This window comes from Chenopodium quinoa, unplaced genomic scaffold (genome assembly GCF_001683475.1).
Source record: "Chenopodium quinoa cultivar QQ74 unplaced genomic scaffold, ASM168347v1, whole genome shotgun sequence".
Lineage (NCBI taxonomy): Eukaryota > Viridiplantae > Streptophyta > Magnoliopsida > Caryophyllales > Amaranthaceae > Chenopodium > Chenopodium quinoa.
In genome coordinates, this window is record NW_018742204.1 from 9,937,081 (window position 1) to 9,962,478 (window position 25,398).

Consider the following 25,398-nt stretch of genomic DNA (forward strand, 5'->3'; position numbering starts at 1 on the left):
TAATACTCCCTCCGTTTCACTTTGTTAGTCAGTCCTCTTTGGAATCAGTCACTAAAATAAGAAAAGAAGGAATCTTAGTAATTTGGAATTTGATTGCAATTTTGTAATTAATGTTTTGTCTTTTCTTGTTTTATTTATGGTTATTGGCTATAATTTATCGCCTATAATAAATTTTGATTGAAAAATTTGCCGTGTCAGCAATCCACTAGCACATACATTAACCAATCAAAATTATTTGATTCTTTAAACACCCAATTAGATTAATTATTTATGTATTATGAAAATTATTCACCTTATAATAATGTTAGGAAATATTCAATATGGGTACATCATTTTGAAACGTCCAAAATAGTATATGAGACTAACAAAATAAAACGGAGGGAGTAATTAAGTGTGTAAATAGGAGAGAAAATATATGGTGGGGTATAATCTAAATAGGAGAGAGTATTATTTCAAAAAAAATAAAAATAGGAGAGAGTATATGGGAAAGAATACTCATTGGTGTTGAAAATATTTAAGAAAAAGGATAAGTAAAAGGGTGGAGATAGTGGGAAGTGATGTGAATGAAAGAGAGTGTGATGTGTCAAGCGGAGGAAATGAGAAAGAGATTGGGAAAGGATTGTTGCATACTCTTCATTGCTGATGCTCTTAGGTTGTGATATTGCTTTTATTTATGAAGTCTCTTTGTAATAAAAAAAAAATAATTTTTTTTTTTAAAAATACAACCCTTAACGGGAGTACAGAGCCTGAATTTACACACCTTTGCCACAAGAAAATACACCGTAACTGATGAACCAGAATTTACACACCTCAGCAGAGTATATTTGGACACTTTCTTCCGTTACCACTTCAACTGACACACAACTATCAACTCCAACTCCCATTTACACCATCATCATCTTCTTCCTTCTCATCAATTCACACTAAAACCCTAATTTCATATTCATCCTTAATTCTGCAAATTCAAGCACAAAAAACCCCTAAATTTTTCAGAGAAATACGTCTTCAAACTATGAAAGATCGGCCGCAATCTACGGTGTACGTGCCACCGCACCAGCGGCTTAGGTCAGTTATCACCGTGCCTTCTCCGGCTTCTCCACAATCTCCAATTCGCAGCAGTAGTATCGACCATCATCAAACTGTTAGTTCAAGCCCTAACCCTAATTTTGATGCTAGAATTTGTTGTAATAGTCAGAATCAAAGTGGTGGAATTGGGCATTTTCAGTTTAATCAACAGCGGAATGTGTCTCCTTCTCCTAATCCGAAGCAACAGAGTAAGGGATTTGGGAATGTGAATTCGAATTCAAATAGTTTTCACTATAAGTTCTACAGTCAACCGAAGAGTAGCAATTTGTTTCAGTATGATCGTCAAGTTAGTGATAATCAGCCAAGTTCGGTAGCTGATGAAGTTTCCGAAGAGGGGTCTGACCGCGAATTCGGGGAGTCTGAACTGCCTTCGTATTCTTCTGGGGTAAGTACTTTCAATTTTGCTGCATTTTATTTATTATTGCTGGTTTTTATTTAAGGTAGATTAAATTTAATTTTGCATGGAATTTGGAGAGTGAAGCAAGTATTGCCTTATAATTATAATGATTAAAAGGGTTATTGATGGTATTTGTAGCATAATGGAATTTATATCTTGGTCTCACTTGCTTTTTGCTTGCCATTTATGAGGCATTTGTAGTACCTTTGAAAGTGTATCAACTGTAGTGATGGCGGATGGAGAATTAAAAAAATGTCAGACAAATATTTCACAGGAGCAAGGTTATCAAGATTGGGAAATCCTAACTGGGATAAGTGAGGTGGGTGGGTCGAATCAGTAGAATTAAATAGTAGGATTGTATGATCTACTTACAAGCGAAAAAGTATACGTTATGCTACATTTTTACATAAAATTTTATTTAACTGCAATAATTAAAGATACATTGTGCTCAAGGTTGTCAAAATATGGTTTACTTTTGAATATTATTAACGTCAATTTATCAATTGACTTAATAATGTAATTTTTTTGAATTGTGTCTATTTAATAGCTATGGCTGAATACTTTAAACAAATGTGCATACGTACTTTAAAAAAACTTATCATAGGATTGTAAAATTATAGGATCATGTTAAAATCGTTCCTCTCATTTTATTTTTTTAATCCAAGTAGATCCGACAATCCTTAAGATTTGAGTTGCCATGTTCATGATGTTATTTTAGTTATTAATTATGCATTGAGGTTATTAGTGGCAATGACCACTTTGTTTGTGGAGAAAAGGCATAATGTTCTCCTGTAACACCTTTGAAGAAGCGCTTTTCTGCACATGCTTTTTCATTGGAGATAGCGTGGGATTAAGTTATTAATTGTAGCAAATGACCTTATAAGTCTCAACTTGCTAGAAATTTCTTCGATTGAACCTCAATATTTTGTTCTCTTTAGCTTATAGAGTTTATTCTTGTTAAACTGAACTTGTTTTGTTCAACTTAATTATTTTGCTAAAAGGAACCACCTATTAATATTAATTATATTAGTATAATTAAGACCATCCTTATTGCTGTTAATTTAAATGTATCTTAAATAAACATCCTTTGACCATAATTTACATAACTAGTTTTGGTAGTTGTATGATACTTGGGTTTTGTCCATTTTCCTAAGATTTGAATCGTGAAGAAAATAGTGAGAAATCAAGCTGCTGAAAGTCTATGATGTTGAAAGTTTAAGAGATAATGTTCTATAATTATGAATAAAATATCAATCTTTATTTGAACTTGGGATGCAATGGGGCTAATCAGGTTAGTTCAGTTTTATCTCTCTTCAAAATATATCTCTCACCCTCTCTTTCTTCGATCTTCTCCTGCTCTCTCTCTCCCCCCCCCCCCCCAATCATCTCTTTCTATTGTTTTTTCATTCTTCTTCCTTCTATATATTTTTTTCTTCTCAGTCACTCCCTTCTAGGTAGATGACCACCCTCTCAAATAGTGAGCCCCTCTTCAAGTCCTGCCCTCTTCTCTGATCTTTTTTAAAGAAGGCACTTAATTTAGTGGTGATACCCTTTCACACCTTCTCTGTGGCAGAAAGTACAACTAGTTTAAAACATAAATTAGTCTCTTTGGTAGTTTGGTGCGCCTCAATTTCCAAAAGGTGTGCACCTTTGCTTTGCACCTTGGCCCCAGGAAGCAGGGACCCTTTGCGCCGCGTTGCACCTTGTCCCAGTGACCCTTTGCGCCGCATTGCACCTTGTCTTAGGGACCCTTTGCGCCATATTGCACCTCATACCTAGTGAAACAAAGGATGGCTTATGATGGTATTAAAAATCGATGCATTGTGAAAAAACCTCACAATTTCAGGGAAAAGTTATATTGATTAAAAAAAAAAAACCCTAAAGAAAAGAAATTCAACTTCAAAATCTAAGAAACGGGGTTGCTGCCCACAATATACTTGATGGCAGCACAAACAAGAATATAGAGCTTATGTGGGAACAAGGTGAAAGACAGAAAGAGGGCTAGTGTGTAAACTTGATCACTTCTATCATGCCTTTTCGGCTTAGTCAATTTTTTTATCTATTATTTTCTGATGTCTTGAAACATGTTGTTGTCTATAATTTCAATGTAGTTTCAGCCTGCTTCATTTGCTGATAATGTGGATCAATGGAAATGGAAGTTTAACATGCTTCTAAGAGACAAGGATAAGCAAGAATTGATATCTAGGGATAAAAAAGACAGACGTGACTTTGAACAGATTGCTGCTTTGGCAAATAGTATGGGTTTATATAGGTATGTTGAGTTTGATAAAGATTTTGCTGCTTTAATCTGCTTCTATTCTAAGACTATGTGTTGCCTTTTGCAGCCATTCATACGTCAAAGTAGTTGTATTTAGCAAGATTCCACTGCCTAACTATAGATTTGATCTTGATGAAAAGCGTCCCCAGAGAGAGGTACTGCAGCTTCTACTTCCCAATACAATTTGATGTGTCATGTCATTGTTCTACTTTGCATTGATTCTTGTTCCACTTTGCATGTATTTATGCCAACTCTGCTATTCCTCAGATCTTCAATTCTCTTTACAACTCAATTTTAAGACTTCTTACTCCATTAGCTCTTGCTATAATCTGTTCACAGGTTGTAGTAGATTGTAATTTGCAAAGGAGAGTGGATGCTTATCTTGCTGACTACCTTTCTCATAAATCTAAGAGTGTAAATGCTTTACAAAATAATGGGTTTTCAAGATCAAGCAGTAGTGGTAGTATAGCCACTGATGAAGGTCTCTTTGAGCAACCAGAACCTCTGAATCTTAGCAATGTTGTCATGGAGAGAATTATTAGGCGAAGAAACTTACAGCTGCGTGATCAGCAGCTTGCTTGGCAGGTTCATCCTTACAGTATACCATTGTTGTCTAAAACTAAAAATTTATTGCTTTTAAAAGTAGGTTCAATCTAGTACTTTTTATTTTTCTAATAGAGTTGCATAAAATTTGTGACAGGAATGCCCTGAAGGGAGGAAAATTCTTGAGTTTCGCAGAAGCCTTCCAGCGTTTAAGGAGAGAGATGCTCTGATAACAGCTATATCAAGTAATCAGGTAACTCTTGTTATAATTCATCAAATTTGACAGATGGGCTAGGATTACGCCACTTTTGCAGTCATGTTTGTGCAAAGTCAGCTTCTATGACTTTCCCTGCTTCTCCTTTCTCGACTATTTTTTAATTGGCCTGAAGATTCTTCTGTAGATCGCCGTCAATTGATGAGAAGAGTGAAACTTAAGTTTTCCATCCTTGGGGAGAGGTCACAGTGTGGTAACGTCCTAGTTGCTCATCACTGGCTAATGGCACAAAAAGAAACAAAACGAAGAAGGTTCTATTGACAAGAAGCTGGTAATGGATAGAACATAAGGGAAAGCGAGGAAAGGGGGAAGGGGGTGGGGTTGTTGGTGACCATTCAACGAGTTAAAGAGGAAAGGGTTCAGTTTCTTATATGATTTGATGTCAAGCTCTCTCTTGTGTTCTTATAATATTTAATCTTCATTGCTATACATTTCAATTTTATTAATTATGCCGGCGTCTGTGTTGGAAATTTGAACCTGGAAACTTGTGGGTCCATGCCAGTGATTGAAACCCACATGGACTCTAAGCTGTTATATGTTTATTATTGTTTGTTATTCTTTTACTTGATCAATTTTTTGTTGGCTTCTTTTTTCTTGAATACAAGTATATATTTAAGTTGATTTTTCTCGTGCCTTCCACTATCTGAGATGATTACAGCCTAATTTGGATTTTTTTTTTGTTTTCTACTAAATTATATGTAGATGGCGTTTTCCCCTGATACTGCGTACCAAAGCTGAAGTTTATCTCCTATCTCTATGTCTGATTGTACATTTTTTTTACTGTGTCATATTATAGGTTATAATTGTCTCTGGGGAAACAGGCTGTGGTAAAACTACACAAATTCCACAGTTTATTTTGGAGTCTGAAATAGAATCTAGCCGTGGAGCTTCATGCAGTATGATATGTACTCAGCCAAGACGAATCTCAGCTATGTCAGTAGCCGAAAGGGTTGCTGCAGAGCGAGGGGAGAAATTGGGAGAATCTGTGAGTTTGAGGCTTTGTACTTTGTTGTTATTAATCTCATCTGTAAGTTTAGTTGGTTTTTAAGTCCATACTTCCTTTGTTGTTCTAGGTTGGCTATAAAGTTCGACTGGAGGGGATGAAAGGGAGAGATACACGGCTTCTATTTTGCACTACAGGCATCTTGCTGCGAAGATTACTTGTTGATAGGACTTTGAAGGGCATAACTCATGTACTTGTGGATGAAATTCATGAACGTGGGATGAATGAAGGTGAAACTACATCCTGGAAACATGATATTCATATCAATGTTGCATAAGCAAATAATAATTAATGCTTTTGTTTTTCCAGATTTTCTTCTTATTGTGCTTAAAGAGCTACTTTCTCATAGACCGGAGTTAAAGTTAATTTTGATGAGTGCAACATTAGATGCTGATCTATTCTCTTCTTATTTTGGTGGTGCTCCCGTTGTCCATATCCCGGTAAGTTTTCCATTGGTTAGCCTGTTGTTGCTCGGCTTGCTACTGAGGGATGAATTAGAAATATTAATAAGAGTTTTAGACTTTTAGGTTATGCCTTTATGAAAATGGGATTTTGTTTACCATTTTGTTTAATTTGCCTTGTTATCATGTGACCTTTAAGGCTCTGCACTTTGTTCTCAGGATGCTTAAATTTGGGTACGGATTTCGGACTTGGGTATGTGTCCAAGTGTCAGACTAAAAAAACTATGAAATTAAGGATCAGGGGACATGTTTAAGAAGTGTCCAAATTTTAAATATGGACTCGGGGACATGACATTTATTTTAAAAAAAAAATTATTAGTTGCTGTGAATTTTAAATTTATTTAATTGAATTTTTTGAGTAATTAAATATGTATAGTATAATGAGGTAAAGTTTCATGATTTCGAAGTAGAAGTCTTAATTTTTGGTACAGCTTACCGAGTAAGAATACAAATAAAAGGGGTAAAAGTCAAAGATGTATGCAAAAAGTATAATTGTAAAAGGTAGAAGTAAAAGCTGTTTGAAAAGTCAAAAGGTAATAACTGCAGTTGCATGTCACATGGTTTAGTGGTTCACTTTCCCACACCTACTCCCACCCCCACATATAGAAGAGTAAAAAATTCCTGTTGCAGAAGAACAAGAAGTACAGAACCAGTAAGTCACTTTCTCCCTCCCAGGTCCGACCCATATTCCGTGTTCGCACCCGGGTTGGATTGCATCAACACGGGTATGGTTGAGTACATAGGCGAGTCCAAGCATCATTTGTTTAATCTTATGATGTCTGAACAAAAGCTTAAATTGTCTAGAATAAACTTGTTTTTGTATGAAAATGTTTGAGAAAAAATAAAAGAAAATAAGTCAATATAGGATAAAACACGAGTAAGAAGATAGCTGAATGCAAGTCTAATCAGGATGTAATAACAACTTTTGATGGTTCTTAGAAGCTTTATCATTACGATCACTTAAAGCAAATAAATAAGATACAGTTTATTAAAATTCTATCTAAATACATGCTACTCTGAAGATAAACTAATATGCTATATAATGTTCCAATAGTAATCACGTATATAGTAAACCCATATATAGTCAATAGTCTTGAAGGCGATCTCTTGAAATTCTTACCGTGTTTCATGCATGCGGCCTTGTCTTACACAGAATGAAATGCAAATAGGATCAAAAGTTCCATTCGCTCTCTTCTTTTACGACTAATTACTCCCTCCATTTCAGATTAATCACAAGTTCACAACACAAGATTTGACACATAGTTTAAGAATAAACATAGGGTAGGGACCAAAGTGAGAATTTATTATACTTCATCCGTTCTTTTATTATTGCACCACTTGCCTTTTTAGGAAGTTTCACAAATATTGCACCATTTCCTCTTTAGAAAAAAAATTATTTGTGTTCACACTACAAATACCCAACATATCCTTGCTTTTTCACACTTACTTTTTAGTTTATCAATATGTCACATGGGCAATTTTGTATTTTTACCTTTCTCTCTCTTAGTTTTTTCCACTACCAAAATATTTGTACCCAACCCCTATGGTGCAATAATAAAAAAAAAAGAGGAAGTATAATGTATAGCTAGTGGGGGTATATTTAGTTGGTAGTGGACCAAAGTGAGATTTTATAATATAATGTATAGTTGGCGGGGATATATTAGTTGATAGTGGTAAAGAGAGATAGTATAAACGTTGTGAAATTGGGGTTAGTAGGAGAGAGAAATACTAAGAAAATAGTGGCTCCCTTAGCAAAAAAAAAGGAAGTGGTGCAAATTAGGGCATTTTATGTTCACCTTATTTTCACTTGTTTAAGTTGTAACTAGATAATGCCCGACCTCAGCTTTTAAAATTAATACGCAAAAGTAATTGAAATTTAGAAGTTTTTATATTAATGTAAGTCAATAGTCAACCCATAAATAAATAAATAATGAAGTTTGTTAATTAATTAATTTGAAGTGTGTAGAAAAATGTGCATAACAATAAATAATTAGATAATGATGCTCCTAGGAAAGTTAATAATTATGTAAAAATCTTTAAAAAAAAAAAAGAATAAAGCAGATTTTAGGAGGGAAATCCAAAAGAGATTCTGCTTTAGTATAGAGTAATAGATAAGTTCAGTTAAGTTCTAATAATGCGATTTGACAATGGTTATCCAAGTACAAATTACAACTAAAAGAAGTTCAGATAAGTGATAAGCAAGTGACTATAACATACCCTTAATTGACGGTAAAGTCGTATCCCCTAATCAAAAGTAATTACCTAAGTCCTCTAACTAAAGTAGATAAGGAAGTAGGGTCGAACTCCATAGGGAAACAAGTCTTTCTAATGCTAATTAACTAATATAATCTAGATTATGAGGTAACCAATATTTATAATTGAATAATAAACTAAACTACGGAGATCAAGAATAAGGAGAAAATAATATATAAAAGGATCTAGGGCATAGGTTCACCAATAAATAATAATCCAGGGTAGAATATAATAATCATTAATCAATGCATACATTAATCAGATTATAAAGGGCTTTCGCTACGTATTATAATCACACAATTAATTTACCGGTATTAAATCTCATCTTTCGAATCTCGACCTAACCATTTATAAATTAACCTGCCTATTGAAACTAGACCTAAACATTAATTCTCATATGTCGAATCTCGAATCAATATTGTCAAACTCATGCATAAAAGATCAGGCCTAATCTAGTCACAGAGCATTAAATCAATCAATAGGAAATTTATCTAGCATTGATAATTAACAACAATAAATTACTCCTTCATATTATTTATGGATCCCCACAAACCCTAAAAATAGAACTACTCACACGTAATAAAAACTAAACAAATCAAGGCAATAAAACAAAACATGATCAAAGGAATAGAATAACAACTAAGATTAAGAGAAGAGAAAATAGTTACCAAACAAAATCTGGAATTAAGAGTAGATTAAGAGCAAAGGTTTAAGAGAGAGAAAATCTAAGAAAACAATTAAGAGAGTAAAGAAAGAGTAAAGAGTGTAAAAAAAGAGAGAGAGAGAGATCCTAAAATCGTATTACGAAAGAGTATTTATACTCCGTACAAATCCTAAACTAAAACAAACTAAAACAACGCTAATCATCTCCTAATAATTACACGCGCCCGATCGGGCGAGGCACCGCCCCATCGGGCGAGCCTTTTTGCTCTTCAATACGCTTCTCGCGCCCAGCCGGGTGCGTCACCGGGCGCCGGCCTTTTTGGCCGGGCGGCTCTCTTGGGCCACTATTTGGACTACGATTGGACTCCAATTCTTCGGGCCAATCTGGGTTTCCTCTTTGGGTCTTGAATACTCGGTCCAAATGCCCCGGTATCACCTCCTATACCGAGCCCTTAATCACCGGTTCGATGGCTCTAACCGGCCCTGGCTGGTCGTGCTTCTCCAATGCTCGTGACTGCTCCAAAATATCTCGGGAAAATACTCCGAAAGTGTAAATTCCTGCAAAAGTTAACCAAATCTACGAAAACACTAGAAAACACCAATTAGTAATAAAAGTGGCTCTAAAAAGCCAAAAACACTACTAATTATGACCAAGGGACGGGGGTAAAATACTATATGAAATAGACACATCATTAATCAAAAATGGATGGAAAAGAAAAGTCTTGTAATTAATCTATTGCTATTAATCCGAAACAAAAGGAGTAGTATAGTAAATCTTTGCGCCCTTTCAAGATTGTATAAATTTCAATAAAAAAAAATCATGTATGATATTATTATGAATTTGTTCGTAAGCTCCATTAGCTTTTTTTTTTTTTTCCCCTTATGTGTTGCTACATCCTTTCCTTCATATAACGTAACTCTCTTCTATGTATTAAGAATCTTCTTCCTTTCCCACAATCATTAGTCACAACCGGGCAATATTCTTTCCTTAGTAGTCTGATAGTCTCATTTCTTTCTAGGTAATCTCCTATCTTCTCATGTAACTATATTATGCCTTACATGCTTTTGTGCTATAACTTCCAATTTTGTTATCTTGTTTGAAGATGTATTGATTTGGTCTCTATATCTCTAGCTTTATCTCTAGTTGTAAAATAGTTTTGCATGAATCTACCTTTTTTTGTATATACTTGAATATGAGATGTACATGTTTTTTCTGATTAAATACCCCTTACCTCAGATGCCAAGAGTATAACCATGATATGCCACATAAAACCCACTAATCAATGCCAAATTGATAAAACATTACCAACTACAAGTCAACTCCTTATGTTTGTTTTCACATGATGAGGCACTTCACCCTAAGATAGTTGTTCTGTTTACTTGCACAACCAGATATAATAGGTAACTAAAGTGGGCTTAATTGTGGAAACATTGAAAAATATTTATGTACTATCAATGCAAATTATGCAAGGTCATGTGAGTTTACACAAGTAAACACAAGGCTAATCTTGACGACCATTATCATATAAAGTATGGCGGGTGTGTTAATGATTTGTTCTTGTAAAGAATAAATCTTTGAAGTCAAAGAGCTGGTTTACCATGTTTAACTTTCTTTCCACAATAACATGGATTGTATCGGTGGCATGAATCGAGAATTCATTTCCTATGGTCGTCCACATATATCCTCTTCAATTTTCTTCTTTTCATTGTCACTTGCTCTTGCAAATACAGAGCATTCTACTTCCGGGCGAACTAGAAATTCTTTTCTTTGTTCCCATTTTCTTTCTTTCCTCTATTGTTTTTTCTTCTAACTACCTCTCTATCTAAGTCGTAGGCCTCACTTGGCATCTTTTGTAATTTCCATCATCCTAACCCTCCACCTTCCTTACATTCTAGAGCTGTAAAAAATTGACCCGACCCAAGAACCTGAAACCGGTAATGATCTGAAGCTGACCTGTACCCGAACTATGGGGTGAAACTAGTTACCCGTAACCCGACCTGAACCAACCTGATGTTAACCGACAACTGATTTGATCCAATACTTTATGACCTGAATCCGAACCCGCACCCGACCCGATAGTAACCGTCAACTGATTTAATAAGACCCGACAACAATCCGGATCTGAACTAGTACCCGACCCTATTAGAACCCGAAAACGTTTATAACCCAACACAACCTGTTATTGAAGCGAGTCATGGTCGATTTAATAAAATTTTATATACCTTTTGTTCTTTATTACTTCTTATATAAGTGTAATAAAATTTTGATAATGCTTGAACAAATTATGCAGAGCGTAATTAAATAAATTAACTTGACCACATCGAATTTATTCGAATTGAACTTAAACCAAAACCAAGAATGATCCAACTTTAAGATTATCCGACCAAATAAGTATCTGACCCAACCTTAACCCGAACCCGAATGTACCATCTATTAACCCGACCAAACCCGACTCAATACAACCTGAACCTGAAATTGAACCCGTTATGAATTTGACTTGAATCGGACCCGACCTACACCCGAAAGGATGAACAACCCGGAATAACCTGAATTGAAATTGATCCGACCGTAACCTGAACATGATCTGAGGCTAGATTGACCCGAGACCTGATTTGACCCGACCCGAGACCTGATTTGACCTGACCCGAATCCGACTTGAATACCTGAATTGACAGGTCTATTACATCCATAAGTCGATGTCTCACATGTCCAAACCCACGTTGTTGAATCTCCTTAATCTTATTCTCAATATTCACAGTTCTAACTTTCCGACAAACATCTAAATTCCCCATTTTGCCCCTCAAGATGTTCCCAACATCCACCTCAACATACGCCGATACGTGTCACACGTTTTTCTTAACATCTTAAATGCCCAACATTTTGAGCCTTATATTACTACCAGTCTAATACTGTCCTGTAGAAATTTCCTTTAACCACCAAGAGTGAAAATTCAAATTTCGAGATTTATCTTTATTGAAGCGTTAAGGTCAATTTGCCATTAGGTATCAAATGGTAAATAATTTTTAAAATGCAAGCAATACTTCTCAAGTTGAAGTGCATATCAGTAATTAAAATCATTTTACAACCTTTATCTCTGCCTGAACCTTACAATACTTGGAAGACCAAAATCTGTATATAGCACTCCTAATTCTGTACTTGATTTACATGTCAGTTTTTATCTAGTTATGAGTGGAACCCAAGTCTTAATGGCTCACCAAAACTCTATTTATGCATTTAAGAGAAGCTGCACTTTGACTTAAGTAAATAGAACAGTAGACTTAATTCTTAATTGTTCATTTTGAAAGACAAGCTGCCCTGACTATTAAATCTAATGGCTCGACCTGTTTTGCTATAATCATGACTTGTACCCTTTGTCAAGTTGTCAACACATACCTATAACAATTGAACAAGGATGCATTATCTATAAATAACTGTTGATGGAAACACATTTATCTGAAAATTCATCTCGTTCAGTCTTAAGACACTTTCCACCTATGTCCATGCATATTTTAAGCTAAAATTACGCCCTAAAAGAAAATCTGTTGCATTAATTTTCTTTATGATGAGCTCCGTAAATAATATTTCAACCCTCAACTATAATTGCATCAAGTGAAAATAGTGTGTGGCTAACTGGCTACCATACCTCAAATGCAATTAACAATGCAAACCTCTATCCACCACTCTTACCACCTTGACAACCAACATCTTGCAATCACCGATCACCCTCATATTTCGTCTTTAGTTCTCCACTTCTGCTTGAGCTCAGAAACCATTCTATACCAGCTACACCACTGCCATGACCCACCTGCCCTTCCTGACCTAGGCCTGCCTTTCATTACTAATATATTGACCACTTTCAGTCTAGCTGCAACACCCTGTGAGATCCTCTTCACTTCGAAAAAAAAATGTAAAGCTACAAGAAAAGTGAATAGCCTTACCTAGCATCAGATTATTATTGTAGACGGACCAACATCCTAGCTTTCAGTTCTAGTTGTCTGATCATATTCTGGTATCCAGATCTGAGTTTGAAACCCTTGCATAAGATAATGGAAGAATTGAGGAAAAATACCAAGAAAAAAGTGAACAAGGGTAGCTTTAATTTTAAAAGCGTGCCCCTTGGTGAGGGACAAGTCTAGGCCAAGAATAGCACCTTTGAAGGGCTAGGCTAAGCTAGCTACAAGCTGACACTAGAAAGAGCTGGTTCAGCCGCCTCTGGAAAGGCATAAGAGCAGCTCCTTGACCGCGTTTTGTAGTGATGTGAAAAAAGGGGGAATCTGATTTTTCAACTTTAAACAAATCAATGTTTATTTTTTTATTTTTTTTGTCAGTTCAAATTTAAAACAATGATCAAATATTTTATTGCTATAATATGTTATTATGTACCTTAAATTAATATTAACCTATACAATGTGTTAAACCTTAATAAGAGAAGTTATGTAAAACTGACAATTGGAGTTATGACAATTTTTGCCGACTAGCCTTCTCAGGTGATTACTAGCACTAAATTTGTTGCCTGTGAAGCTTATCAAGGTTAATTATCTCTCCCTGCAATCTTTCACCTCTCTTCATCGTGTATTTCTGCTGCCTCTCCTTTCTATTTGTTCTTTTTTCTGTTACTATGCCCCCAACACTGACAGCCTTCAGATGACAACTAAGTCACCTTCTTTTCTCTGGGTTTCCCCCCCCCCCCCCCCCTTTTTTTTTGTTGACAGAAATTTCTTGTTTCTTCTGTGTCTTCATGTGAGCCTTAGGGCATCCTTTTGCAAATAATTTGAAATCATGTGGGTCCGTGTCTACATCTAAAGTTCCATATTTACAGCCCCTTTTTTTTATCCTTGTTTTTGCCTTTAATTTTACTAAAATTGGGCCTCTTCTATTGAAATTTTGTTCCACAATTTTGAAAATAAAGGTGAAAAGGGTGTGCCTTGCCTATAAAAGGTGCATGCCTTCGCCTTGTGCCTAGGCAGGAGGCCCCAGGGACCCTTTGTGCCTTGCACGTTTCAGAACTAGGAAGGAGGCAATGTATATGTCAGCATCACTTATTTAGAGAATACTGAATGCTTCCCTTGTGGTGGTAAGAGAAAGGGAAGACACTTGGTTGGTGTTGTGAAATTTATTGGTATGAGTTTTCGTTTTTCTAATATACTAGTGCGGTTTTTCTAATATTCTAATGCTAGTTTGAGCATATGGATGTGCATGAGAATGGGATATTTGATTGTAAGGGAAGGAGGAGGAAGATTTTTGTGGATGACTATACGGAATAATCACTTTTGGTTCATGTACTAACCCCACTAATGGGATTAAGGCTTTGATTGATTGATTGATTGATTGATAGTTTGAGAGTCAAAGACCTTTTTTCTTTCCCGAATAAAAAATAAGGATTTTTATTCTTTCTTGATTTCTTTTCTTTCCCTTGAGTTGAACCAAACAATCTCCTTATTTATCATATTAGATATGTAAACCAAGGATTTCTAGGGTGTCTGCAACTCCCTGAATCTCTTTGAATCATTGATGACATGATTTGCTTGTGCTGTAATCTCTGACTTTGCAATTCTTGAAAAGCTACAGTTCATGTTCATAATGGTTATTTGGTTTGTTGCTTTCTGATTGAACTTATTGAGGTTTACCTCTGTACTTTTGGATCTTCTAGGGATTCACCTACCCTGTTCGAACTCATTTCCTTGAAGATATATTGGAAATGTCTGGATATAGAATGACTCCTTACAATCAGATAGATGATTATGGTCCAGATAGATCATGGAAGACGAACAAACAAGGCTTCAGGAAACGAAAAAGTCAAATTGCCTCAGTTGTTGAGGTATGCAGCTAAATGGCTGGGACCTCTATTTTGTTTACTATGTGTCTATGTTTCTTTTATAGTCTCACTCTTTTATTTATTTTTATTTTTTATTTTTGTAATTTACCAGGATGCTCTTGCTGCTGCTGATTTCAGAGAGTATAGTTCACAGACTAGGGAATCATTATCTTGTTGGAATCCAGATTCCATGGGGTTTAATCTGATTGAAAATCTGTTATTTAATATTTGTGAAAATGAAGGGCCTGGTGCTGTGCTAGTTTTCATGACCGGATGGGATGACATAAGTTCACTTAAGGACAAACTCCAAGCTCATCCCATCTTGGGTGATCCAAATAGAGTATTGGTGCTTGCTTGCCACAGTTCTATGGCAAGTTCAGAACAGGTAAGTTGCATGTCTTGCAATATTACATGCAACTGAACTTATTTCTTCTTGCCTGTGCTATGAGATGGCGTTTCATCTGAACTTTATGTCATTATTTCATTCTTCATTAATTTTGTCATTTGTCATCAATTTTACACTCTGCATATTGATTATGGACAGAGGCTAATTTTTGAGAAACCAGAAGATGGGGTGCGGAAAATAGTGCTGGCTACTAATATTGCGGAGACTAGCATCACAATTGATGATGTGGTTTATGTTGTTGACTGTGGCAAGGCAAAGGAGACATCATATGATGCCTTAAATAATACTCCTTGCTTGCTTCCTTCTTGGATTGCAAAGGTTTCTGCCCAACAGGTAATTTTCATCTTGCATCCAACACATATTCAAGGATATGAAACTTTCGTTGTGAACTTGTGATCATATATGTTTAGTTGTTTATATAGGATCTCTTCAGGCTTATCCCGGTGAATTCATTACTTTCTTGTTTATTTTCCAACACGTTTGAGTGTGTATGGGTTTAAACGAGTGAGGCATCATCTCCATTTAACATATGGTGTTGTATATTCGTAAACCTTTACTGCATTTTCTTTGTTCTCCTCCTGCCAACATAAAGGCTATCCTTGATTAATGCCCACTTGCCCCGATGGTGGACTAAGTGGATAATCAAACATTTTCTTTCTTATTGGATCCCTGGAACTCCAAGATTTTTTTTGTGTTGTAGAGATCTGGTTGGCTCAGGGTTTAGGGGTACCTTGAAATCTTGAATGGAAGCCAGATGTTTATGTCTGCTGAATTTCGAACTGAATTTCATTTAGCATATGGTTACAGGAGTATCAATGGAGGATCTGTACAGTATAGTGAGAACAATTGGTAGAGCAAGTGTAAGAGTGACATTCATCAATATAAATCTGTTTCTCTTTGCAGTGTTTATTGACGAGTTGACAAAGTCTCGACAAGATGAAGTACCGTGATCAATTGAGTCTAAAGCACAAGGGGCAGTTAAATTATGGAGACTAATGTCTGAAATTTCAGTTTGACACTGATTGTTGAAGTAAAATGGAAAATTCAGAGTGTGAATTTTGTTAAGATTTGGAAAATTGGGAGTGGGAATGCAAAATGTGACCCAAATAACAACAATGGAATCAAGAAAGTTCATGAATAACTATAAATCTATATCAACAGTTTCAACACACACTTAAATACACACAATTTCTCATGTAATGGACTGATATTACTCTGTATAATTATGGAGATAACTGATAAATTTGATTAAACAAATTAATGGTTTCGTACAAACGATAGTAGTAGGTTTAGCCTACAAAGCTCCAATAATGACTTTAGGTCACAACTCTCCTAAGGACTACACCAAATTTCTACCACTCTCTACCTTTTTATACTACTTAGCTAAATAGTACATCTTTAATTACTAACTTTACTACCCCTTTGTCATATCCTTATATGCCAACTAGTGGCTGCACCCCTTTGGTTACTGTTTCTTGGTATGGTTGTGCCTCACCGCCTTGTTTAAGATAGTGGTCAGAGGTCTCAGACCCTATCCTTTTTTCTCTGCTGGCTTTTGTTTGTATAAGACACAGGTGGATTGCTCTGATTCGTTACATCTCATCACAGACTGTAGGTGGTCTAGCTAGGGTCCACATGTACCTGTCCCAAAGAGTTTTTGTGCATTGTGTTCCAAATTGAATTATTCATCTTTAGGGCTTTATTAGGTGTCAACAAATTTAAAGTTTTGCACCCTTTTCCATGTATTTGACGACTTTACTGTGCATGAAACATGACTTGTCTGACTGTCATGAATTTCTATGCAACGCTGATACCAAAGACCTAGGTGATGATTATCCACACCATAGGAGAGAGAACTACTTCTTGACTTAAGCCATGATTCTTTGCATGAGGTTTTCAATGTAATTATGGTCAACCTGCCTAAAACACTATCTAGCTGTTAATATCCCTTGTATGCCGGGGTAACTGTGCAAATTAAAGGATATTCTTGACTTCGTGGCACTACATCATTTCTCCTTTCATATAATAACATTTTAAAAAGCCTTATGCGTTTTTGAGAAATCTCTAAGATAATAAATATTTTATAATTACCTCATACCTTTTATACTAGGTTTTTACTCGGGGCTTGCCCCTCTTTTTCACCCCCAAAAAAAAAAAAAAAAAAAAAAAAAAAAAAAAAAAAAAAACTAGTTTTTACTAATTACAGCTGCCTGAATCGACTATTTTTCCATTATAAATGTCGCATACAATTATTATTCATGATGATGTGGAATGAATGGTCACTTAAATTTCAAGCATGGTAAATAGCATGAATACCATATAAAAGGTGTTTAATGATTTAAATGTATGTTTCTTGAGAAGGCATCTAACTGAAAGGTGGTGTATGACAAAAACCTTATGTTTAAAGCTATTTATGGTGAATTAGCACCAAGATTATTCAAACAAATAGGTGTGAATGGCATAAAATCTTGTAATGCACAATGCTTATGTAGAGAATTTTAAAACTAAGTTTTATTTTCCGAATCATCACTAAAGTCTATCTATTGACGTTCTACCTCTGTTCCTATTTGTTCTTGATGTTGACTATTTTCATGAGAATTTAAGCAATTGAAAATAGAGTGTTTATGTGGTAAGTGGGTGTAAGAAAAAGTTGATTAAGTAAGAGATAGGGAGTCAAAAGGTGAGTTGGTGTAAGAAAAATGTGGAAAAAGTAAGAGAGAGTTGATGGGATAGTGTAAATATTGTGGGGTAAGGTAGTTGATGGAGTTTTCCATAAATAGAATAAAGTAAAAGTCTAAAGAACTTTAAGGAACAGACTAATGGGGAAAGTGTTAAAGAACAATTAAGAATAAAGGTAGTAATTAATAAAGTACTGATTGCCTGCTGAAAATGTCCTCACTGAATTTATTCCTTACTAATGTAGAGAAGAGGGAGGGCTGGTCGTGTTCAACCTGGAGAATGTTACCATCTCTATCCAAGATGTGTGTATGATGCTTTTGCAGAGTACCAGCTTCCAGAAATTCTGAGGACGCCTCTACAGTCTCTCTGCTTGCAGATCAAAAGTTTAAAACTTGGCAGTATATCTGAGTTCTTGTCCAGTGCTCTACAGTCACCTGAACTACTGGCGGTAACTTTTAAATTCTTCAGTTTTTTAGATCCTTTTTCCAAGTGTGTAATTGTGTTACATTATACTTTTGGAATGTTCTCGCTTCAGCTGTTTTGGCTTCCTGATTTGCACTCTTCACAACATTTATTCCATTTATGTTTCTTATGCTTTTAATTTTATAGGTTCAAAATGCTATAGAATATTTGAAGGTCATCAGGGCGTTGGACGCAGATGAAAATCTCACTGTTCTAGGTGTGTGGTCAAATATATTTGCAATCTTCTATGCCTGCTGGGATCTTTATTGAAATTTTTAATTTAATATTTGATAACATAAATGTCATTAAATATTTTGGCAGGTCGATACCTGACAATGCTACCCATGGAGCCAAAACTTGGGAAAATGCTGGTATTAGGTGCCATATTTAACTGTCTGGATCCTGTATTGACCATTGTTGCTGGCCTTAGCGTAAGAGATCCTTTTCTGACACCTATGGACAAGAAAGACGTAAGTCAATACTCCCCCCCCCCCTCCATAGCCAAAATTAGTTTTTAATTAATTGTTTAAATTATTAGTATAATAAGTTAGCTACACCTAATAATATATAAATAAAAATACCCCTATTTTGTTTAAACCCCTACCATCAAAAGGTAATTTTCATATTGAAATTCTTTAAATTTGTGATCTCATTTGCTGGTTATTATTTACGTCACTTGAATTTTATATTTATAACTTTTTTTTTCCGCATTCGTCTAATATCTTGATATGAATTCTTATAATTAAAAGACAATCTTTATTTTATAATCAATTCTTATAATTCTTATAATTAAAAGACAGTCTTGATATATATTCTTGATTTCAAAATTGATGGTTTACTGTAATCTATAATGTTCCCTCTCTGGAAACCTATGTCCTTTCCATGTTACCTAGGTTTTTTGGTAGGGAATACAAAATTGATCTTTATTTAGGTAAACGTTTAGATTCATTGACATAATTCATTGACGTAAATTAAGTCACTGACATAATTGATAGGGAATACAAAATTTATCTTAATTTTGGCAAACGTTTGCATTCATTCACCACGGTTTATAACTTTATATAGTACATCAAAATGCGATCAAAAGCGGCCTACTATATATTTGACAACTAATTAACATCATTAATTTTATAATCACTTGTAAGGGGTTGGTGAAACCGTGAAAGTACCGAGGGAAGGGGAAAAATAGATGGTTTTCTCTTAAAACGTCAGTAATATCCTTAGTCAGAGCCCTCAGAGGTTGTCTGTTTTTTATTTTTATTTTAAACCAAAATAAATGTTAGTAAATATTATTTGTAGGCTAGTAGCATTGTGCTTGAATTTAAAAATAGCTGTAGATTATTTAAAAATGATCCCACATATTGCTAAGCCCTCAGAGGTTGTCTGTTTTTTATTTTTATTTTAAACCAAAAAAATATTAGTAAATATTATTTGTAGGCTGGTAGCATTGTGCTTGAATATAAAACTAGCTGTAGATTATTTAAAAATGATCCCACATATTGCATGCGTCAAGTGCTATTGTACTTGAGTTATGCTTTTGAATGTAAAACTCACCTTCCAGCCTAGATATATTCTGAAAAAGAGTAATTTACGTAGGCATTATATTTAGTTTTTTTAGGTTTTTAAATGGATATTTACAGATGGCTGCTGATATATTATAGCTGCAAAGATGACATGATGTGGAATATGATTAGCATGATGACCCTTTTCATCACAAATAATCAGTCAAACGGAGGTTTTTTTTTTTCGTCTTGGGGAAACTCTTACTATTGACAATGGAACCGTTGTTATATACAATTTGGATCGATGAAATTGCCTCTCTTTTCCCTTTCAAGACTTTCTGTTTTCCTACTAGATTATTAGTGTGAAGTGGGGTTCTCAATATGGAGGGATAGACATCCTATTAATCAGGTTTCATTAGTACGTGGTATCTGTGATTCTGTATAAAACAATCAAATTATTCATTTTGACAGACAATGTGGCAAATTTGAAAATATGTGTAGTATAACTAGTATCATTTGCCTCCAAGAATAGTGGAATGCTAGGGACTTTCCAAAAATCAATGGCTGTTGATATAAATTTGCAAGCTAATAATACTTTTTTTTCTTTATAAATGCGAGTTTTAATTTTATTAGATTAAATTAGGCCTTTTTTTTTTTTTTTTTTTTTGAGTGTCTGAATGAATGTTTGGAATTTGCCTACTTTTGGTTCATTGAAAATCAGAAATTCAGAATCCATTGGTCATTTGCTATATCAAAGAATTGGAATTCACAACTCTGTTCCTCATTTAAGAATTATAGTTTATAACTAGAATTCAAATATAAATACAATTAGAATCCAAATAATATCGATGACTTGGTAGTTTTCTAATATGGCAAGTTATAAAGGGGGTGGGATTGGGAGTATGGGGAATAAGGAAACAATATTGGATGCTTGACTTAGAGGACATCTTACCCCAACAAGTACCATAAAAATTTGCAGCCCCATTATAATTTCAATGAAAACACTCCTTTGATGAAGTTTGTGTAAATCCACATGGTGAATAAGAGTGGGTACAAGGGCCGTAAAATAGGTATTCTGATGAGATTTAGTGTGATATGCTTCTTTTAATTTGTAAGTTGCCTGTCATGGAACTTCAGTCTGTTTCCATCACATTAATTGTCATTCTTGAAATGGTTTCTTTCTCACACTTTATGTGCTGAATGTCCATGTTACTTTTTATCCCTTCTGGGTCACGTGCCCAAGTGTACCTATTTCTCATCTTTGAGTTTAGTTCTTATTATTTACTTTGAAATAACTTAATGCAATTCAGTTGTGATACTTGTGAAGCTTAATAAGTTTATGTTGGTTCTTCTCTTCAGCTTGCAGAGGCTGCTAAAGCTCAGTTTTCGCGTGATTATAGTGATCATCTTGCACTTGTTCGTGCTTATGATGGCTGGAAAAGTGCTGAAAAAGAGTATGGTGGTTATGACTACTGCTGGAAAAACTTTCTCTCTGTACAGTCCATGAAAGCAATTGATTCCCTTCGGAGGGAGTTCTATACTTTGTTGAAGGATACCGGACTAATTGATGACAACCCATCTTCCTTCAACGGATGGAGCCATGGCGACAGGCTTGTCGGTGCAGTTATATGCTATGGATTGTATCCAGGAATTTGCTCTGTTGTGGTGAGTGGTTTAACTATCAGCTAAAAGCAAATCTTATCTTCCTCGCTCCATGGCAATCAGTATCCTGTAAACTATTGTGCTTGAATCTATGTTATTATGAATTTGCAAGGGTTCATATCATTCCAATGTACCTTGCCATGCTATATTGTCAGGAATCCCTTAATTACAGGAAGTGGACTTTAGGAAGAAAAAACGTCTTGAAATTTTATTACATCTAAACTACAACATATAATCTTTCCTTGAATTTTGTTGGTGTTATCAATGCTCATCAAGGCCTTGCTGCCATACTGTCTACTGGAACTGGCATCCCCTTTGTTTGGTCCCTAGCTCCCTTTCCTTGTCCTCCACACCCAGTTTTTGAAATCCCTTCCTGTTCCACTCGTCACTTCTTTTTCCCCCATAGCTCAAGTAGAATCAATCGTCAGTTGTAAGAGTGATACTTCTGCCATTACTAGCTTGTTTTCTCTTGCACATTTCCTTTCTTGGTCACAACCATAACTTTGCATATCTACTAGTTGACTAATTGTTTCTTAAAACAACCCCCTTTTTTTTTTTGGACAACAAAAACAACCCTTTTTGATGACCCTGTTTTGTTGACTGTACTTCCAAAATTTGTTTAAAGCTATATTAGTCCAATAAAACTGAACATTAGTAAATCTTTAAACTGTTATTAATTATTAAATAAAATTAAATTAAATTAAAAACTAAAAATTGTGATAGTAAGTCACTAATTCAGTTATATAAATTGGATGGTTAAGTCAATTCTCAACGGGGCTAATGGAAATAGAAAGTAGAAGTTTGCATACCAAATCATATGTGTTCTTTTTGCCTATTTTGTGGGGAGGGGAAGGGGGGTGAGGGAGTTTGTAGCAAACCAGAGCTTGTATCTAGTTGTTTAAAACTACTGAAGAAGTTTGATTGGAGCTATAATGAGGTAGTTAGCTGGACAAATTAGAAGGTTTGCATGATCATAATATGATTTTGTATGCTGTGTGTCTCTGCTGCTCTCTATTACTATCTATAAGCTGAGCTGTTACATCACACTTTCAGACTGCAGTTTCTATGTACTAATTGAGTTGCTTCTGTCTCTGCTGCTCTCTTTTATTATCTTTAAATTTAGTTGCTTCATCATACCTGCAGACTGCAGTTTCTATGTACTAATAGCCTTAAATTTTCCCACAGCACAATGAGAAATCATTATCATTAAAGACCATGGAAGATGGTCAGGTGCACCTTTACTCGGTAAGATCATTTCTTTAGCTCTCTTGTTTGGATATGAAACCAGAAACACAATTATTTGTTTTACTGAGTATTCAAAATTCAAATTCAATAATATATTCAGATACTATTGTATCCTTGAGGAATTAATCTTTGTCTCTATGCTGCAGAATTCTGTTAATGCCCGTGAGGCAAAAATTCCATATCCATGGCTTGTTTTCAATGAGAAAATTAAAGTCAACTCCGTTTTCCTGCGTGATTCAACTGCAGTGTCGGATTCTGTGGTGTTGCTGTTTGGAGGAAACATTGACAAAGGGGAAATGGTAAGAAGAGTTGTCTTCACCCCAAAACAATCCTCATTTCAGAAAGTTTTTTTTGTTTTGGTACCCACCCGGGGGGGGGGGGGGAGATGGAGGGACTAACCATCCTTCCTCTCCTTGACCCTCTAACTCATTTCAGAAACATGATAATGTCTATATTGAACTCTGGTTCTGTGTACTACTTTAAGCAATCCTCATTTCCACTCGATACTCTCTGTTGTAGCAGGATGGACATCTGAAAATGCTGGGAGGATACTTGGAATTTTTTATGAAACCTATGATGGCAGAAACATACTTAAACCTGAAGAGAGAATTGGAGGATTTCATACAGCTCAAAGTAAGAAAAGCTCTTTACAGGGGTGCTCTATGAGTCTAAATTTCGATGGGAATCTATATATATATAATAAGTATAATGTTCACTTAGTATGACTGATTGTAGAGGCTTTTGTTTCTCCAATTTGATTCGATTTGAAGTCACTCCACAATAATATATAATTTTGCTTGCAGCTCCAAAATCCCAGAATGGATACATGTGCTTATCAGGACCTTCTGTTAGCCATAAAACTTTTTGTTACAGAGGACAAATGTGATGGTCGATTTGTGTTTTGCCGCCAGATTCTAAAGCCTACTGTTACTAAATCATCTATCTCACCAATGGTGCCAGCTTTGTCTTCTAGAACTCAAAGTGGACCTGGCGGTGATAACTCTAAGAGTCAACTTCAAACTTTAGTTACTAGGGCTGGGTATACTGCCCCTACATATAAAGTGAAGCAACTGTCAAATAATCAATTCAGAGCTACTGTAGAGTTCAATGGAATGCAGATCATTGGGCGACCTTGCAACAACAAGAAGAATGCAGAGAAAGATGCAGCTTCTGAAGCTCTAGAGTGGCTTATGGGTGGTACCCAGATGGGAAATGAATATGTTAATCACATGTCAATACTGCTGAAAAAGAGCAAGAAATGTCACAACTGATACTTGACATGTACTGACTGGAAACTGCATTAGCAGATTGCACTCAGCAGATGCTGCATGCAGAGCCTGATGAGGCCTTATGATTGGATAGTTTTGTGATCGAGTTGAGTCTATTCACCAGTCTGTTATTGATTGTCAACATTTTGGTGAGAGGACACCATGGTAAGTGCTTGTTCATGATTGAAGGGGAAAAATATTAATGGTCTACATTCTCATGAGAGAACACCATGGAAAATGCTTGCTTTTGACCAAAGTGGAAAAATTGGAGGGGACGGGGATTATTCTCGAAAGAAGATGAGCACAGATGATGTTATGTGTACAAAAATATGGGAGTTCTAGTTCATTTAGTACCTTCTAGATGCTTGGTAGGAAATACACTGCCATATATTGGTTGTACATTTTGCATGTAGAGGATATTTGTGGGGGAGGGGGGGGGGATGGGAAGTGAATAGTGATGGGGGCGAAATGGCTAGGAAAAGAGCTTTGCTCTTTACATGTCGCTCCATTTTGGGATAGTAGTCACAGAAAAGGTTACATCCAATTCTATTTTGTAAATTGCAACTAGAAGAGATATTAGGGACTACTACGGGTATTTAGTCCCTTTGTACAAAAACGATTTGTCTCAGTATAGCTTAGAAAATTTATCAATGCAGTACCTGTTAAATCAAGGAGATTGATTCTTCTGCTCCTATCTGTTGTATTATACAAATTATTCTTTAGGCAGGTATCCTGTCTGCATCATTTTTCAGTTATTGTGACTGCCTTAAACCAATGGAAGCAATGACACTTGTGTTTAGGCCTCTTGTTAATCTAGTACTGAATTCTCTTCATACGAGTTTTGTTCTTAGACCTCTGGTATTTGCCTTTTGGTGTTTTGTTTTATCATTTCTAAAATCCTTACCGTTATACTGTTATAAATTGAAATACGAAACAGGAGTACATCATGCAACATCAGGTGTAATATAGTAACTGACCTGTTCGGATGTTCACATTTAATATTTGGGATGGTAAAGGAGACCGAATCTGGTCTGCCCTCACAACGAAGGCTCCTGGCAAGATAGTTTGTTCCTCCAACTCCGCTGACTTGAAAATTTTCAACATAACATGGGGAGATGATAGAATGCACGCTGCACATGCTGGTGAAATGCGATGATGTGAAGATGATCTGGTATACTTCACCTTTGCGTTTGGAGGTGGAGAAATACACAGGTAACAACTTTAGGGAGTGGTGTTGCTCAGTGCGTGAAGTTCATAAAGACGCAAATTGGTGGTGTATTTTTTGGTGTATTGTGTGGGGAGTGTGGCTTCGTCGAAATAGGTGGGTCTTTGAAAGAAAGAGACTTGATATGAGTGAAGTCTTACGCAGAGCTGTGAACTTGGTTGGGGAATTTGAGCAT

At 35.5% G+C, this 25,398-nt stretch overlaps 1 protein-coding gene across 4 annotated transcripts; it reads left to right on the forward strand.

Annotated features, from left to right (window-relative positions):
* Positions 1-748: 748 nt before the first annotated feature.
* On the forward strand, positions 749-24,814 carry LOC110714001 (DExH-box ATP-dependent RNA helicase DExH5, mitochondrial-like). Of its 4 annotated transcripts, none has more exons than XM_021892492.1 (19): positions 749-1,471; positions 3,595-3,755; positions 3,829-3,916; positions 4,101-4,346; positions 4,462-4,557; positions 5,375-5,563; positions 5,652-5,811; positions 5,891-6,021; positions 14,610-14,777; positions 14,887-15,159; positions 15,319-15,513; positions 18,104-18,307; positions 18,469-18,538; positions 18,643-18,791; positions 21,183-21,488; positions 22,671-22,730; positions 22,877-23,029; positions 23,250-23,363; positions 23,534-24,814. In XM_021892492.1, the coding sequence occupies exons 1-19, from the start codon at positions 1,013-1,015 to the stop codon at positions 23,999-24,001; spliced, it is 3,690 nt and encodes a 1,229-aa protein (XP_021748184.1). In that variant the 5' UTR covers positions 749-1,012; the 3' UTR covers positions 24,002-24,814. The 4 variants fall into 4 exon arrangements, with proteins under 4 accessions (XP_021748184.1, XP_021748258.1, XP_021748325.1 ...); XM_021892566.1 differs by having other exon boundaries at positions 23,253-23,363; XM_021892633.1 differs by having other exon boundaries at positions 3,601-3,755.
* The last annotated feature ends 584 nt before the right edge of the window (positions 24,815-25,398 follow it).